This window comes from Hakea prostrata, chromosome 8 (genome assembly GCF_041222555.1).
Source record: "Hakea prostrata isolate BN-2017 chromosome 8, UWA_Hpros_2, whole genome shotgun sequence".
Classification (NCBI taxonomy): Eukaryota; Viridiplantae; Streptophyta; class Magnoliopsida; order Proteales; family Proteaceae; genus Hakea; species Hakea prostrata.
Genome location: NC_142607.1, coordinates 11,142,499 through 11,161,217, shown reverse-complemented (window position 1 = coordinate 11,161,217; position 18,719 = coordinate 11,142,499). Strand labels below are relative to the sequence as shown.

Here is an 18,719-nt window from a genome sequence, read left to right as displayed (position 1 = left end):
GGGGGGGGGGGGGGGGGTGGGGGGGGGGGGGGGTTTTTGTGGGAGGTGGGGGGGGGGTGGGGCCCCCCCCGGGGTTTTTGGGGGGGGGTTTACCCCTTTTTTGGTCGGTCTTTCACACTTCTCATTGTCTATGTAAACGATATCGTATCACAGGGAATGATGGTGAAGAAATTCAAAAGTTGAAGGACTTTCTTGGCAGAGAGTTTAAAATTAAAGATCCAGGGAAGTTACAATATTTCTTAAGGATTGAGGTGGCTCGATCAAAGAAAGGTATATTCCTATCCCAAAGAAAGTATGTCCTAGATTTATTATCAGAAGTGAGAATGTTAGGGTGTAATGCAGTTGATACCCCTATTGAAGCTGGAGCTAAACTTACAGAAAAAGAGGGAGAACCAATGGACAAAGGAAGATACTGAAGGCTGGTAGGGAAGCTTATTTAATTGTCCCACACCAGGCCAGACATGAGACATCGCTTATGCTGTAGGGATAGTGAGCCAATTCATGCATGATCCATATTAAGCTCATATAAAGGCTGTTATCAAAATACTACAGTATTTGAAGGGAACTCCTGGAAAAAGAATACTTTTGTCACCCATTGATAATCTAAAAGTAGAAGCATACACTGATGCAGACTGAGCTGGATCTCCATACAGGAAGTCAATTTCATGTTACTGTACCTTCGTTGGAGGTAATCTAGTTACTTGGAGAAGTAAGAAACAGAATGTGGTAGCTTTATCTAGTACTGAAACTGAATATAGAGCTATGGTTCGTGGAGTTTGTGAGCTACCATGGTTAAAAGGCTTGCTGCAAAATATTGGAGTCCAAGTTCCAAACCCTATGATGTTATATTGTGACAACAAGGCTTCTATTAGTATCGCTAATAATCCGGTGCAACATGATCGAACTAAGCATATTGAAATTGACAGTTTTTTGTCAAAGGAAAGTTGGAACAAGGGCTTATCTGCATGCCTTTTGTAAAATCCGGAGACCAAGTAGCAGATGTTTTCACTAAGGGTTTGAAAGAAAGAGATTTCCTTCTTATTGTAGGCAAGTTGGGCATGATTAATATCTATACCTCAACTTGAGGGGGAGTGTTGGATTCTACTAGGAGTTCAATTAGAGTTTGTATTTATGTAAAATTCTATTCCTTGTAATAGTGTACTTTCCACTTAATTATAGATAGAGAGCTTGAGATCATTGATCGATAAGCCATTTTACTAATATCGTGTTTCTCAACACTTAGGAATCCTAATCCAACAAGGGCTCTTCAATAACTTAACATATATTGACTCAAACTCAACAAAACTAGATCTAGGGTCCCACAAACATACTGGACCTAATGAAGCCCCAAGTTGATTGTAACTGAAAATTTTTACAAAAATTACCAAAATACCCCTGGTGCTGGCCAAAATTCTCTGGAATGCTGGTAGGGCTGCAGGGAACCCCCCCACCCCGGGCCCACTTTGGTGGTAATGGATCTGGTTTACATCACCAACCTCTAGCCTAATAATGGAGTTCCAAATCCAACACTCAATTTCACCAAGATTAAAGCTTTCCAAGCTCACATCAGCAATTAATTCATAGCCTCAAATTTATCTGTATTTATCCCTACAAGGAATATAAATAGGGCTAAACTGCCTTACAACTTAAAATAAAAACAGGAAACTAAGTCCTAAAAGAAAGGATACTTGAGAACCTATTAGACGTAGGACACCTTGTCAACTATGACTTGAAGAATAATTAACTAAACCTCTAAATGAGGAATATTATTACGAGGACATAAAGACTGAAAATAAAATATTGAAAGAACAAGTATGCCACTGACATAAATTTGGGGAGAATGACATATTACTTAAAACACACACACATGCATTCCCCCCCCCCCAACCCCCGGCAGAAGTATTGAAATTCCGTACTTAACTCCTGTACCCCAGTTTTAAGTCCATTAAGCTGGCCAATCACAAGGGAAACCCATCCAATGAAGGCCTAATACCTAGATGAACCCACCCTAGGCCTATTCTTAGGGGAAAAAAGCCCAATTTGGTGTTGGATCTGCATCAATAGTTGTGTGAAAGAGATTGTGAATCCATAATTTGTCTTAGCTAACCAAGCTAAGAACACAAAAAAAAAATTCCCAAATGAATGAAGGAAAAGCATTTTGGTTCCAAGACGAAAGTAAACGTGATGTTCAAGGTTGCAATAACTATAGAGGTACAAAACTTGGGTGTGACAATTGGGAGAGATTACCACCTTAGACAATAAAATAGTATAACAGAGAAGTAATTTGCTTTACGCCGAAGACACATGGAAAATGCTATTTACTTGGGAGAATCAAGAAAATACTTAGAGATTGCAATCTCCCAATAATATTTATCAACCTAAACAGTCCATGGAGAGTTAATTTAGCAAGTACTAGAGAATAAATGATTCAAGTAAGTATGTGGTCACAATTAAAGATGTGGATGATGGTGTGGTGACTATTATAAGAATTGTGGAGGTTCAAGGCAGTGAATTCCCTACTACAATTGCATTACATCAACGACTAACTTTGAGCCCTTATTTGTCTACTCATGTCATAGATTATTTAATTGGAGACACTAGCTATGAGATTCCTAGGTGTATGCTCTTTTTTTTTTTATTTATGAATATATAAATTCACTAACCAAAACAGGGGGGGTGAGAGTACAAAGAAAAAGCATAGGGCAGAGCCCTATAGAAGCCAACACGGCCCTAAGACAAAAGCAAAGCAAAGGAAAGCAAAGCAAAGGAACTAGGCATTAAAGACGTAACTGAAAACCAAAACAAACACAAGATGTAAGCTAGTATTTTCTAGTTTTCTTCTTCTTCTTCCTAGAAGACTTAAGCTCAACAACGAAGTCTTCGTCAAGGTGGTGTATGCTTTTTTTGATATTGAATTATGTTAACACAAAAGCAAGAATTAATGTCAAGTTAGGGCAATGGAGAATTGGAGATCAACACAAGAATCAAAAGTTTTAAGATAAGTAGAACACAAACAATGTATATGGTTTGGAACTTTAGTCACACAAGGATAGACAGAGTTGGTGAAAATTGATGACGAAATCTGTAAAGTGACAAGTCTAGGTATTATGAGTTCAATCATAAATAAAGAATGTGATATAAAGGATGATGTTTCACAAAAAATTAAAATAGAATGGGTCAAGTGGAAAGGAGCATCTGAAGTGTTTTGTGATCAACTTCTTCATTTAAACTTACGGGAACATTTATATGATAGTCATACAGCTGGCTATAATATATGATGCTTAATGCTAGGCAGTCAAAACGCAACATTTAGATAAACAGTGTTTTAGATATGAAGATGTTGAGATGGACGTGTGACAAACTTAAGAAGAATATAATAAGAAACCATCATATTAGAGCTGCTTAAATACATGATAAGCCATGAAAATATCAATTTAGGTGGCACGTCCATGTTTAACCGAGGCCTTTGGATGCTCATGTACAAAGGAATGATTTGACTTGGATCAAAGGAAGTATAAGAGCCAACGAAGACCTAAAATTGAAAAGAAAATCATTCATAGTTTAGGCCTTCTATCAAGTGTGACCTCAAAGAGATTAGACTGGAGAGTAAAGATGCCCATTTATATGGGATAAGGCTGAGAAGTAGTTATTGAATGCCCTCACCATATCCCATACATTTTTTCCCCCTTCTACAGAAGTTACATAAAATTTGTGGGAAAAAATAAGCTAAATACAACATGAATATGCCTTTCTTCAGTTTATGCAGTCCCAAGATTCAGAGAAAGCCAAAAAATATACAAGATGATCAGGAATTTGGACAAATTACTTACTCACAGAGAGAGAGAGAGCACGAAAAAACATGTGTGACAACATACATTACCATGCAATATTTACTAATCCACTGGAACCATCACGAACAAGTTCATGTCCCAGAAAACAAATGCTTTCTGTACATTAGCCCTTATTCAAAAGTTCCATTACTAATATCCCCATATTCACTATATTCAATCATTTCTGCAACTCTTACCTAATTTCCTATGCATAATCGTTGGACTCTCCTGAAATAATTTATTCTAAGGAACAAATAAACTGACTGAAACCAGTTTTATGCCTGTTTAGCTCGACCAGGTTTAACCAAGGGGTTCATAGAAAACCAGCCAGGTCACAAAAGTACCAGGCCAGGACAACACAGTGGATATCCAATGCCCAAGGCTGCGCACGTCATTATCCCTATCAGCGGCTCGAAATAGAGTTCCTATCATGGAGGACCATGGATGACTGAGACAAGTACCCATGCATGGCATGTATCCAGACTTCGAAACCCTAGAGGAACCAAACTGCATGACGCAGATCGAACGACCGAGAAAGTGGCTAGCCAATCATCTCCGATGGTGATCTATCACTCAGGTCAAACTATTTAAACCCAAAACCTACACAGGCAAAGGTAATCCCTAAGACTCTATAACAAGAGTCTTCTTCGTGTTGTGTGAAGCATTGACTTGATCATTGGAGGCGGCTCTAACCAACCGGTTGGGCCGTTATTTGCAAGTGTTATGGCAGTCAAGTCTGAACCGGACGCAACAGCCGGTATTTGATTTGCGTCTCTTATATTACTTGGAGATATCTTTTTTTCTAGGGTATCCGAGGTTCATCCAGGCCAGCTTATATGCACCTCAACTACAGAGGAACCTTTAATATAATTAATAGAGCAAATTGCACTGGCACCCTAAAATGGAGGCCTTAAAGCACTGACACCCCACTTTATGTTTAAAAAGTACAGAGACCCCAAAATTGGATTTTCATTGAATATATTTGCCAAATTTATCACTGAAAACAGTTAAATCACTGTTTAATTTTTTTTTAAATCCCTATAATAAACAGTGTCGAAAAGGTTTTCATTGACAAATTGGGTAAATATATTCAATGAAAATCCAATTTTGGGGTCTCTGTGCTTTTTAAACATAAAGTGGGGTGTGAGTGCTTTAAGGCCTCCATTTTGGGGTGCCAATCCAATTTGCTCTAATTAATATAGGCTGGGCTTCGCCACTAGCCCCAAGAGGATTTGAACTCTAACCTCCTACTTCGTCTTTTGCCAATTGTCACCCCTTGGGGTTCTGGTAGTGGAGATTTAATATTCTTATCCATATGTATGTTCAATTGTTCATGAGATAATTCCAAATTTCCATACTTTACCTATTCTCAAAGAAGGAAATCACTCGAACGACACAAAACACGTGCATACCAAAGACAGTAAAAGGAAGAGAAATAAAATAAAAAAACAAGGAGATACCAGTTCATGGAATCCCAACCCTTCTTGCCCCCAGATCTTTCCAAAGCTTTCCTCCATCTCTGGACCTTGTCTACTCCATGAACCGCCTCGAGTTCCCGAAACGGTTTTTCGAAGGGGCCTTCCTGCCGGCGGACGTTAGAAGGATCCACGTTGTAGAACACCGGAAGCAGCCGGCGGTTGCGTTCCAAAATCTGTGCCAATTCTTCCAGACACCCCGAGCAAGCGTATTTCTCCGAAATAATTGCAACGTATGCTGCCGATTCGTCGATCGCCGCCAACAGTTCCGGGGCTAGTTCATCTCCTGTCTTCAAACCCTCGTCGTCCAGAAACGTTCGGACGCTGTTCCTCAGAAGTTCTCCGAGTAAACAGCCGGTAAAGTTGTGTCTTGTGTCATCGCCGAAACTCACGAAAACGTCCCATCTGAAAACCAATGAATCCATCTCTTTCCGGCGCTCGTCCATTTCCCTCTTCTCTCTCTCTCTCTCTCGCGTTGGGTAAAATGGAATTTGGGCGATTCAAAGACTCTTACAAAGATGCAGAGCAGAGCATGCACTGTGTCTGTGTGTTACCACTTCTCTTTTTCTTTTTCTTCTCCTCAGAATGTTACCTCTCCTGCACTTGTTACTAAGTAACGTCGTCGACGACATGAAGATCAAAAAACAGAACTTAACGCTTCTAAGTTGGAATCCAGCTTCCATGTATAAAGTGTGAAATGACGCGGGAATTGAAGGACTTTTCGCAGAAAAAGCTCGTTCTCTCTCTCTCTGTGTTCTCTTGTGTCTTCTCTCTCTCCTTTCTTTTCCGCTTTTTTTTTTTTTTGAAAAATCCTGCACGATACGCGATTTAAGAATAATATACTGTTACTCTCTAATAACTTATATTAAATTATCAACGCTAATGCCAGAATAAAGGAGATTAGTGTTTACAAAACACGGCGAGAACTGCCACAAGAAACAATTAAGCTGAAATTTCTTTGACCCACGGGGCTAAGAAGTCAACAAGAGAATTACAAGATCTATGGACAAAGCGAAAACTTAATTGTTTACATAAACTAAATCAACAGAAAGCCTCAAAATTTCCTGAACTAAGCTATGACTTGGCCAGTCGAGAGACTGGACCTGGCCATTTAAGGCCTTTACGGCTATGAGGCAATCTGAGAAGATTACAACCTGGTTAATATGCAAATTACAAATAACTAATATAACGTCTCTAATTGTTTATAATTCTGCTGCAATAGCTGAAAAATCAAACCCAAAAGTAGTTTTTGCAAGAACAAAATGTCCTGTAGGATTCTAAACAATGTTGCTCCTCTCTGAATGCCTTGAAGATTTGTCCCATGAAGCATTTGAGAAAACCTTGAAATAAATTTGAGGTAGTGAAAATTTTGTATCTTAAGCACTAGTGTTGCTTGCAGAGATATCCACATTATCAATTGGACATTGGAAAGAAGTATGATCTTGCACCCACTGAACTTCATTGAATAACTTATTCATCCAAGTCATAGTATTAGAAAGTGAAGCACTCTTACCACTAAATAAAAATTCATTTATTGCATACCAAATAACCCAACAAAGTATACTATTATTACTTATTTTTGATAAATGATCCGGTTTGGGTAAGTGCTTCATGTTAATATGGCAAACCGCATTGCATATAAATACCAAAGAATAGGCTGAAAAAAGTAAAAAAATTATAAGTCTATTCTAGACTTTTTAAATTTGAAATTATGCTTTAAATTTCAGTCTATGTACAGTTATTAAGCAAAAAGAAAATTACCATAAAGCTTATATTAATGAAACGTCGACTTCTGAAAATTTGTGGCTTATATTTTTTGTATTGAATACATGAATCCCATTGTCAACTCAAAGGAGCAAAGGGCAACAAGAACAGAAGTTGGCATGAATATTTTTTGTTGGTCCATGGATGAGGTTAGATTGCATAAGAAGTTGATCTCTTGGAAATTCAGAATTGATGGTCTTTTCAAAGAACAACACAACCTGAAACCGCTTTGGTTCATCCAATTCTGATTCATTCCCTTGTTATATAATTTACATAAGTGCTAAAGAGTAAATATTTGAGTAGTCCAATATCAAGCAAAGTTCGACATGTCGACTCGTGTCGCCGTGTCGGACTCTGGCGACACGGCGACACGGGCGACATGTCGCCAAAAGTCGCTCGACTTTTGGTAAGGGTTCGATGAAAAATCGAACCCCTGTTTCGAAGGGTATTTGGGGTCATTTTGACATGAAATTTGACGTGTAACCTAATTTGAGGCCAATAAACACATTGGGGGTATTATTTTGACATAAAACATCACTTAACCTAAAGTTTATAAATGGCACATGTCCAACTATATGCGGGCAAAACTGGAAGTTTGGAAAATTCATATAAACTAATGTAAATATGCAAAGAGAACACAAATACACAAGTAGTAAAGAGATGTACTAAAGTTTACAATTCATTATACAACTATGTTGAGTATGGCTCATGCTTCACATATTGTTGCCGACGGATACGGGGGTCCCGCTCCCCGGTGAGCGGGCGGGGGTCCGGGGAGGCCGCCCCGGCGGGGGTGTGGGGGCAGCGCCCCCGGAGCTTTTAGAGGCCCTACATCACTTTGGCAAAAAGCGAACGAAAAATCGGCGAAAAACAAACGAAAGGCTGTTATATATGGCGAATGTAGTGATATATCGCCGATTTTTCGGCGACATATTGCCGACACAGGGCGATATGTCGCCGACATTTGGGAAATATCGTGTCGCTGGGGGGAGTCGTGTCGCCCCCCAGCGACATGGCGACATATCGCCTTGTGTCGGCGATATGTCGCCGACACAATGAACTATGATATCAAGTAAATTGTGAATTAATTTTCCCTCTTGTTCACGGCATCACCATATGACAGTTTCAATCATTTTCCTTTTCTTTGTTATAATATAATTAGTCTACCGTGTAGGAAATCTTAATTTTTCGCAGGAGCCTAGAAACATAATGAATGAATGGATTTCTGTATCATTGCTTTCTCCAGCAACCTGTCGGTATATAAAAGAACAGGAATCTTTAGCTTTTGAGAAATTATCTTTGGGTTTTCTTATTTTTATTTTCTTAATCAATTCAGATGATATAAATCCAGTGAACTAAGTAGTAAATGAATGGACAACAAGGTAACTTCAACAACCTGGTGTACAGCAAGTTTTGTCAATTGACATGTCTCGTATATGATACATGCACCCAGAAAAATAATGATCTAGAATATATATATCTGAAAGGAAAGATAACTAGGTGCATTTGAACATCACCCATGTACTCTAAGAGTATGACCAAATACTCAGTAGGATCCTTTCTGGAGATTTCAAAAATAGAAGCCCAGAAGAAAATACAATTCGAAGTGTCCACAATGAACCAAATATCAAAAACAACAAAAAGCTTGAAGCATGTGGTAGTGTTAGTATAGTTACTGCAAGATTATAGAAGGAGAAACAAAGCAGCAGAATCTACAACATTTTTGAAATAGACAAAGAAAGCACAGTTTAACAATAAAACCCACTGAAGCAGGGGAAGGACTGAAGGAGAAGGTATGATTTCCAGGTTTGATGGTGTGCTATTACCTGCTTCAAATGCTCCATCTTTCTCCTTAAACCAATTACATTGAGCTGAAAAACTTAGCAAGTTTCTCTGAAAGAGAGAGTTGGGTTTCATCCAATGATTCTTCATCACCAATGTAGTCGTCATCATCTTCCAAAACCAAGTGGATCCCATACTTCTTCAGTTCTAGTCCAGCAAAAATTGGTGGGTTCCGCAGTGTCACCCGCATTTTGTAGCCATCTTGGAAGAAATGAACCAATGGATGCCATTCTGCATACCGACAGAAATAAAATTGATCTTCATTGGTCTCTGGAACTCCAGGCAAGTAAAATGTGGAACTGAACTTTGGCATGAGCCTGTTATCGAGGATTTCTACTCGAATGTCAGCTATTGTAGGGTATTCCAGTCTCTGTATCTGTTGGTCAAGAGATATAACAACACATACAACTACACCCTTGATCTTGCGGTTCTTAATGCTTGAAAAGCTCGACACTTCCGGAACAAACCAGTTTGGAATTTCACTACCTGGAGCGCTCAAGTAGCGCATCTGCTTCAGAGTAACCTGCAATTTTAAGATCCAATGAAAAGCATATAAAGGATTCCTAAATATTTTTAAGTTGTAGAACAAGATTGGACTCATTCGGATGTACACAATTTGGAAATGTTAGCCATGACAAAGAGTACCTTGGAGAGTCTTCTCTTTACAACTGTATGACATGTGGTGCAACCACTCATGTACAACCTTCTTAAGGACTTCAAGCATTCAAGGCCTGGAATATCCAACAATTTCTGGCAATTTGCAAGGCACAACTCTTCTAAGCTCTCCAAGTTTGACAGATCAGATATAGTTTCCAGAGCAGTGCAATTTGTAACATCCACACGAACCAAACTGGAGGGAAGGGGAGGAAGAAATTTGAGTTCTGTAGAATATGGTAAAGAAAGTTCTGCGAGAACAGAAAGGCCCCTCAGGCTAGATGGAAGGCTGCAAATACTGTTGTGGCCTAGTAGCAGCTTCTCTAATAATGATAGATTCTCGAAGCCATCAGGAATTGCCCCAGATATATTGCAGTTACTAGCGTCAAGCTCATAGAGTAATGAGATATTCGAGAAAGAAGCGGGAAGAACCATGGGCTTATGGTGGTCTTTTCCTGTACATCCTTCAAAATTCTGGGGCAGCTCAGAAGGTGGTCTTTTTGCCATTTTCAACATTCTCAAATTTGTAAGCTTTCCAATATCTTCAGGGAGTACCACTACAGCAGTTTCCTCCATATGGAGCCGGCATAGATTGCTTAGTTTTCCAATTGAATCTGGAAGTCTACTGAGCTGCTTACATTTGCTGACTTTCAATACCTCAAGCTTCTCCAATGAACATATGGACTCTGGCAATTCCATTATGACGCAATTTTGTAGGATCAAAGTGGTAAGATTTGACATGTTTCCAATTGAATTTGGTAAACAGGAAAGCAATTTGCAATCAACCATTTCAAGCTTCTTAAGCATGTTCAAGCCACCAATTTGATCTGGCAGTTCTACAATTGGTATCATATCTAAATGAAGCTCAACCAAAGATGCTAATAATCCAACAGAAGAAGGCAATTTGCTGAGGGATCTGCAACGACTCACCGATAAGTGCTCCAAATGGGAAAGACAGCCAATGGAATCTGGAAGTTCTTCGATTGAACTATCATCAAGAAAAAGTTCCAATAACGAGGTCAGATTGCGGATGGAATTGGGAACTGCAGTGATTGATTTGCACCCAACCAAACTTAATATTTCGAGATTTCTCAATGATCCTATGGATTCAGGAACCTCTTCCAAAGCAGTATAATCAAGAGTAAGCCTTCTCAGAGAGAGTAATTTTCCAATGAAGACAGGTAGTTGCTTCAGTGACAAACATCTTCTGAGATCAAGCGTCTCGAGTTTCTCAAGATGAAATATTGAATCAGGTAGTTTAACTATAGCAGTTTCATCAAGCAGAAGCTCGGTTAAAGATTTCATGGGTCTCAGGTCATCAGGTAATTTGGTAAGCTTGCTGCAACCAGAGAGTATAAGTGTTTCCAGTTTCCTCAACCCAGTAATTTCATTAGGAAACTCCTCCAGATTCCGGCATCTCCTCACGTTAAGTTGACGTAACATGCTAAGATCACCAAGAGATTTATGGATCTCTCTTAGTTCACTACAACCTTCAAGAATCAATTTAACCAATTTAGGGTGCATGGAGAAATCAGGTGTCGCAGTTAGGTTATAGCACCTATACAGATTCAGAACCTGCAGCTCCTCAGCCACCTGTTCAATGACAGAATCTTCAGCTACAAGAGAATAAATAACGAACTTGAAGCAAGATGGATATGCAAGTGCTGTAAGGACTCCTAGCGCAGGCTATTGAAGAGAGCTCCTCTCCAACATTTTTAGGTCCTTTGTCTTATTTCATTCCTAGACCAATTTGTACTCCTATTTCCTCTCTAAGTTGGTTCTAGTGTATTAGAAGTAAAACTATAAACACCCTGTTAGGGTGAATGAATGAAATCAAATTTTGAGAGCAATTTACTCTTAGTCGACGACATGATACAGAACATGGATCAATTGGGACCATGATTATCAAGGCGTCTGCCAAAACGCTTTATTGACAAGCAAAATTTTGGCCGCTTTATCACCTAAGCGCTGCTGCCTTGTCACCCTGTGGCAGGCACTAAAGCGGTCACTTTTTTGACATATTGTACCTAGGTTTTCTTTCCTGGATTTTTTAAAGCCATCAAATTTTATTCTACAAAACCACACAAGAATATAATAGTTATTTATTTCGGATTTGGGACTCATTAAATAGAAAATTATTCAGAATAATGCAATCAATTAATTTATCATTGTTGCTTTGTGAGCTAGTGTCACTAATTCCCTATCTCTATCTTTCGATTCCCCTAAACTTTCCCATTTGATCTCCATTAAAGAAGCTTGAAGACTGTTGAGAATTCTGAAAGTTCAAGGATTAATTCAAGCATCGCAGGGGCTGTTACTTCAAGAACAGTGAGTTTCTACCTCTAGTCCTCTAAATTCCAATACCCAAGTATTCTTTTTCTTTCTATTCTTGTTTTAATTAAAACCTAGCCGTTAACACCTACCTCCAGCTGAAACTAACTATTAGAATCCATTAGAAATCCATCACATAGCTTGTACCATCGTCTCCTTCATCCAATCAACAGTATACATAAAAAACCATCCAAAATCCAAGGTAAACCCCATCTTGAATTTTACTACCCAAAAGACCCCGATTTCCAACTTAGATATACACCAATCTAACCATTTAGACTGATCCCAAACATTAGGGATCATCCCCATACATCATTACCTAAGTTCCCGCCAAGTTTCACCCCATTCCAATTACTTTTCATCCAAAATCTAAAGAACCTACATGATCCATCCCAACACCCCCATTACTCTTAAATCTCTCCTAAACTATCCAACCACCATAACCTATGGTCTATCCCAATCAACTGCCCCAAAATCTCAACGCCCTAAACTTTTTTTTTTTTTTTTTTTGATCCTAGAAGACTAGCCACCTAGTTGATTCTATTCAATCTAGGACTACATCAACACTTTCATAATCTGTTATGGCAAGGAGTTGGAATTCTATGATGATGTTAGTATGCATCAACCAAGAAACAGTTCGATGGATTTGCAAATGTTTGTACGCATGAGAACCATGTGGATCAGATCAAATGGTTGATAACTAGAAGGGGGCAATAGTAATTAAAAAGTGTAACCATGCTCCTCATAAGCAGTAAACTAAAATAACAGAACCATAAACAATGGAATATAAGGAAAAAGGTCTGATTATATAAAAGTTACCTTGCCCTTGCTCCACAATGGTCTAGAACTCCATAATTTTTCGATCTTGCTCTCCGAGAGATCAAGGACAGTAAGCTTTTGAGGACAAAAATCAGAAGGAAGAACTTGCAAAGGACAACCTCTCCATTGGAGGCATCTCAGATCAGGAGGGAACTGTTTAAAGGCTCCCTCCAATTTCACATGATTGATCTGAAGCAGTCTTAGGTTGACCATTTGTTGAAATGATACAGTACTCAGCCTCGCCACCTTATCTTTCTGTTGTCTAAAATGAAAAATGTTCCCAAGGATTTCCTTCAAGAATGTAATACAGGAATACGTTGTCTCGCTGATATTACTACTCTCTTCAGATTCTGAAATATTCCCAAAGTCAAGGATGATGCCTTGAGTCACTCCTGTGCCCTAGAGTTAAACACACAAGAAAAATCCTTCAAAAAACTGAGAACAGAAATATAGGCCATGGGATAAAAAGATCAAAAAACAGTAAATCCTTTTAGATGGGCCAACAAGCTCAAATGCATGCAATCAGTTTTCTACAGCCTGTATTATCTTCAAGTACATCCACCAGGCTCGTCACTCGTCACACAGTCAAATGGAAGAACTAGGACAGAGACTCATCAGTAACAAGCAATGGTTGTGCTCAGGAAGTGGCAAAAACATCCTAATGATTTAGGGTGGAGGGCTGCCACACATTCATAAATAGAAGAAGACAACTAATTACTTTGTTTTATTTAGGCATTATCCCAAAATAATCTACCTACTTACATGTCTTCAGCCTACCTTCTATATTCATTTTCTTATTATTATTATTTTTTCCTTCTACATTAATTATCAAACTAATATTGTACTATTCGCCTCTGAATGGTACTTTCTGAGAAAAGGGAATCTGGGGTTCTTACTTCTGTAACAGTTATGAGAAACAAGAGCTAGTGGCAAAATGCCTAAACCACCTTCACAAATGTCAACTAGTTATATAACCAGCAAGGACTGTTTTCTGTTCATACCTTCACAAAAACATTATTAGTTCATTGATCAGCAAAAGAAGCAGAGGCACAATGCTATTCTCCCTCGGAATGCTTCAGTAACAAGATTGAAAATCACATAAGTGGCTTCAGCAATCAGGATTCAGAAAAGTATGCATACTTAACCAAGTTTTTAGCAATGATGGCAGTTTCCTTCTTAAGTGTCTCTAGGACTGGGTGAAGTTTACAGATTGAAAATGCAATAATGACAGCCAAGTTAGAAATTTATTGTGTTGAAAATGAACCTTTTCCAAAAACATAGTGAAGCCAGTCTGTCCAGGAGATAAAAGGTATATTTTGATAATGATGCGAAAGCTAAGTTGCAAAATTCTCCTTTGGCTTACGTAGCAGCCCAAAGTACCCCAGTCATAAGTTTGCTTAGCCATTTAACCAGACCCTGATTGGGTCAGATTCATTACTGAAGTATCAATAGAGGATTTTGTCAATGCAAATGGTGAAAAAGTAAAGTTGCTATCAAACATACCTTTCTAGAGTCCAAAACTGTCATTACATCATCATGATCCCACAATCTACTACGCCTGCCAGGATTTGTAAGATCTTCTTGTTTAACTATTGTCTGTCCCATATCTCTAAGTTGATCATGCATCCACACAGTATTATCATCCAAAATCTTTATAAGAGATTTTTCCTTGAGGCCATTGATTGTCTCCTCAGCATTGAAACCACATCCCTTTAATATATCAGTGACACTTTCTACTTCCATACCTATTGAGGCAAAGAAACATGCAATGTCAAGGAATATACACCTCTCTTCTTCATCTAGGCCGTCATAACTTATCTTTAACACTTTTTGAATATCATCTGGTTGAATGTTCCTCAACTTCTCCAGGGCGGTTCTCCACTCCTTCTCTGTTTTCTTACTGAACATTGAAGCACCAATTACTTCTAAAGCCAACGGTAGTCTTCCTGTGAAGGATACAATTTGCTCAGAGAGACGCAAGAAATTTTCTGCCGGTTTTTCTCTTCCAAATGCATGGTAACTTAAGAGTTGAAGTGAATCAGAGGGACTTAATTCTTTCACCTCATAGACAAAGTTCACAAATTCCTCTCTTAGAACTTCTTTATTTCTTGTGGTGATAATGATCCTACTACCATTATTAAGCCTGCCGCCATTACCAACTAGATCATGAAGTTGCTCCACATCATCGACATCATCAAGAACAATAAGAACTCGTTTCTCTGAAGTATCATTGATAGTTCTAGTAGGCTCTTGCCCCCTGTGCTCATTATGGAGTTCACGATTAACTTTCTCTTTAATGGAAACCAAGCCATTATGGTGTCTCAAAGTGTCTCTAATATTTGGGATGAAACAATGGCCATCAAAGTGAGCAGCAATCCGATTGTAAACCGCCTTAGCCAGGGTGGTCTTGCCAACGCCACCCATCCCATGAAATCCAACAACTTGGACATCATTCGATTTCAAGTCTAAATGGTCCAGTAGTTCTGCTACACGCGAGTGGATACCAACAGGAAATTTAGCCACACCCAGGGGACTGTTATGAACTTTAGGCAATATCTTCTTAACTATGTCTTGAATCAACCGTGAGTCATCATTCCTGCAAGTTAATATCACTACACAGTCAATAGAAATTACAGGAAATCAAACAAAACACGGTCCACAGGTTTTATGGCCGTGTGTGTCAGAGCATAAGGGAGATGGTTATGACTTGTGAGTATTGTACAGGGACTGCAGTGCAAGCTGTATGGTATGTGAGAGTGTGTCCCTCGAAAATGCTGAGTGCTTGTGAATACAGTGCCAGACATCACTTGTTCGTAGCATAAAAAGTTGAGTTATAGGCTAAAAGATCTTGAGGTATTTGAGTCATACCCAACTTACATCTAGCATAGGCCATTGAATTAGTGATGAATCAATGGCATAATGGGTCTTATGGGAGAGTCTAATTAACTGTAAAACATAGTGTTGTCTGGATCTTATGGGAGAGTCAAATTAACTGTAAAACCTGGTGTTGTCTGGGTCTTATGGGAAAGTCCAATTGACTGTAAAACCTATTGTTGTCTATAAATGCCAGCTGTAAGCAATGTTCTAGGTACGTGAAACTAGATATTCAGGGTTAACACCTTAAGCAACCTTGTACTTAAACCCTAACCACTAACAAAAAAAAAAGAGGAAAACAAGGACAATACCAGGTATTGGAATCCCAACCCTTCTTGCCCCCAGCTTCTTCCATAGCTCTTCTCCATCTGCGGGCTTTCTCTTCCCCATGACGCGTCTGCAGATACCGGAAGTCCTCTTCAAATGGGCCCGTCTGCCTGCGAACGTCAGAAGGATCCACTCTGTAGAACACCGGAAGCAACCGGCGCTTGGTTTCCAGAATCTGCGCGAGTTCTTCTAAACACCACCTCGACGACGCGTACCTCTTCGAAATAATTGCGATGTAAGACGCCGATTCCTTGATCGCCGCTTCCAAGCTCGGGGTGAGATCATCTCCTCCTTCCATTCCTTCATCGTCGTAAAAAGCCCGAATGTTTTTGCTTAGGAGCTCTTTGTATAGCCAGGCAGTAAAATTATGGCGAGTATCTTCGCCTCTGAAACTCAGAAATACATCCCAACGGAAGACGAGTAATGGGTGATATTCTTGTTCGTTCTCCTCCACCATTTCCACGCTGCTGCGATACTTCACACTTGAGTCTGCTTAGATCAAATGGGAGGGAAATTTTCGTCAAAGTTTGGTATGTCCACCACGGAGCTTAGGCACTATGAGTTCTCTCTCTCAAGCTGCAGTGGTATGCTTCGCAAAGGGACTCCAAAGATGATCTGGACAATATGGATTCTCTCTGCAACAGTCGATTGCCTCAGAGAGAAACGCTCGTACGCGATTTGTAGGGAAGAGATCAAGAAAATGGAAAGCCGTGCCTGAGGGGGTAAACCACGATTCCATCGTCCTTCGTAGAACGATCTACGAAAGTGTGACACTTGAAAGCGAGTGGCAGGAACAAAAGTCCTGTCTTTACCGCCAAACAGTTACGGATTTTTATTTGCGGCAGCAGCTGCCTGCTGCTGCCGACGGCCATGATTTGGCCACGTCATCAACTTTTACATGAAAGGTTGAGATTTAATGAACGAGGGCTTATGTGTAAATGTTTGTTTTCTTTTCTACATTTTAAGTTCTTAACTTTATTAATTTACAACCTTAAGTCCTTCGTCTACCAGATGCCCAAAATCCCTCTCTCTCATTTTCTTCTCACACCGACGCTGCTATCCCAAAGAGGCGTAGTGATCATTTGTTCGTTTGGTGAAAAAGAAAGGAATGGTCCGAAGATTCATGAAAAAAGCTACAAAATCACATTTAGTTCCAAAAATACAATTCGAGTATGATGTAGCTGCACTGTCTTGTAATAAGCCAGATAGTTCCACAACTCCTATATCCCTCACCCTAAATATCTCAAAGCGCCGGTTGATCCTATCAACTTCAATGAAGCAGGGCATCCCGTAATAGACATATTCACTGACCTAGAATCGAAGTGATGAGAACAGATTAGAAATACACACAATTTTTACTTTTAAAAGCAAGGAATTAGGTTAACTTCAGCTAGAACATATGGGCAAACGCCGTCGACTGGCTAAAAACCAAGAGACCAAGTGCGATCGAAAAGCCCCAATTTAGGTGTTTTCGAATTTTAGACAGAAAAAGGGAAGTTAGAAGCTTCTTATTTCTATACAAAGAGAAGAAGACTGTATCAGTATAACTCACCCCAGAAACAGAGTCGAGAATTCCTTCTTGAAGTAAAATTCGGGAGAGCCAACTATAAAAGAGAGACAAAGGAATTGTATCCATGATTAGAGAACCGAAGCTCTTGGCAACACCAAGAGTGGAAGTGAGCCACTCAGGGAAGGAACCAAGGTTAGGACCCAATAAGGCATTTAGAGCATAAACGAGGGCAGTGATGAGGGCTGAATCATCCATGGGAGATGCTCATGAGACCCACCCCTGATCCCAAGGTGTACATCATATGAGGACCGGGACCTAGGCTTCCTGTTCACGCAGTATTCCCACCTCTGCTCCCTTCTGCAACAGCTTCCTTGGTTAGACTCACTAAGGGGAAAGGGAAACCATAGACGTCAGGGTTATAAGGTCATCTAATGACTGCCATGTTTTGCAGGTCGGATGTGGTTAATTATCTTGGGTGGGTTCCATTAATCTGTTAAGAGGTGATTCTTAGATTACTTTTTCTAACTATGACTGATTCTAAGTATTAAAATATTTTCGTAGCTACCTTTCTCCGACGAGAATTGTTCCTTTCTTTTTTTTCAAAAGAACAAACGAAAACTACACCTTGGGATAGCAGCGTCGGTGTGAGAAGAAAATGAGCGAGAGAGAGGGTTTTGGGCACCGAGTAGATAAAGGACTTGAGGTTGTAAATTGATAAAGTTTAAGAACTTAAAATGTAGAAAATAAAACCAACATTTACACATAAACCCTTGTTCATTAAATCTCAACCTTTCATTTAAAAGTTGATGATGTGGCCAAATCATGGCCGTTGGCAGCAGCCTGCAAATAAAAATCCAACAGTTAGCCGTTGGCACAAGAAAAATAAAAGGTGGGGCCCACCGTAGTGAGACCAGGAGAATAAAATCAATTAGAATAAAAAAGACAGACGCGAAAACTTGGGTATCGGACAAAGTAAGGAATAAAAAATAAAAAAAAGAGACAGTGGGAAAAAGTTGGGAATCGGACAAATTTCGTTACTTCTGATCGTTCTCTCTCAAGCAAACTATGTTTTACGATTTCATTGAAAATAATGTTAAGGAAAAAAAAAAAAAAAAAAAAAAAAGTGCTCATTCACTCTTACACTATAATTCAATTGATTTTCTAATTAAAAGAAGAGCAAATTGCATTCATACCCTAAAATGGAGGCTTAAAACACTGACACTCACTTTATGTTTAAAAACCATAAAGACCTCAAAACTGAGTTTTCATTAGATATATTTGTTCAATTTATCA

At 39.2% G+C, this 18,719-nt stretch overlaps 2 protein-coding genes across 2 annotated transcripts in view; both read right to left on the bottom strand.

Moving 5' to 3' along the window:
• The window catches only part of LOC149006864 (uncharacterized), a 31,821-nt gene extending 25,733 nt beyond the window's left edge, over nucleotides 1–6,088 (bottom strand). Inside the window, exon 1 of the mRNA XM_089166287.1 lies at nucleotides 5,291–6,088. Coding sequence (XP_089022413.1) covers nucleotides 5,291–5,751 — 461 coding nt within the window. The 5' untranslated portion in view covers nucleotides 5,752–6,088. The remainder of the gene's footprint in view (nucleotides 1–5,290) is intronic.
• A 2,183-nt stretch (nucleotides 6,089–8,271) lies between these two features.
• Nucleotides 8,272–16,674, bottom strand: LOC149006863 (uncharacterized). Its single transcript, XM_089166068.1, has 5 exons — nucleotides 15,901–16,674; nucleotides 14,219–15,311; nucleotides 12,716–13,114; nucleotides 9,557–11,158; nucleotides 8,272–9,434 (listed from the first exon to the last, which is right to left on the bottom strand). Exons 1-5 carry the CDS (start codon nucleotides 16,371–16,373, stop codon nucleotides 8,931–8,933), a joined length of 4,071 nt encoding a protein of 1,356 aa, XP_089022194.1. The 5' UTR covers nucleotides 16,374–16,674; the 3' UTR covers nucleotides 8,272–8,930.
• Nucleotides 16,675–18,719: the final 2,045 nt, after the last annotated feature.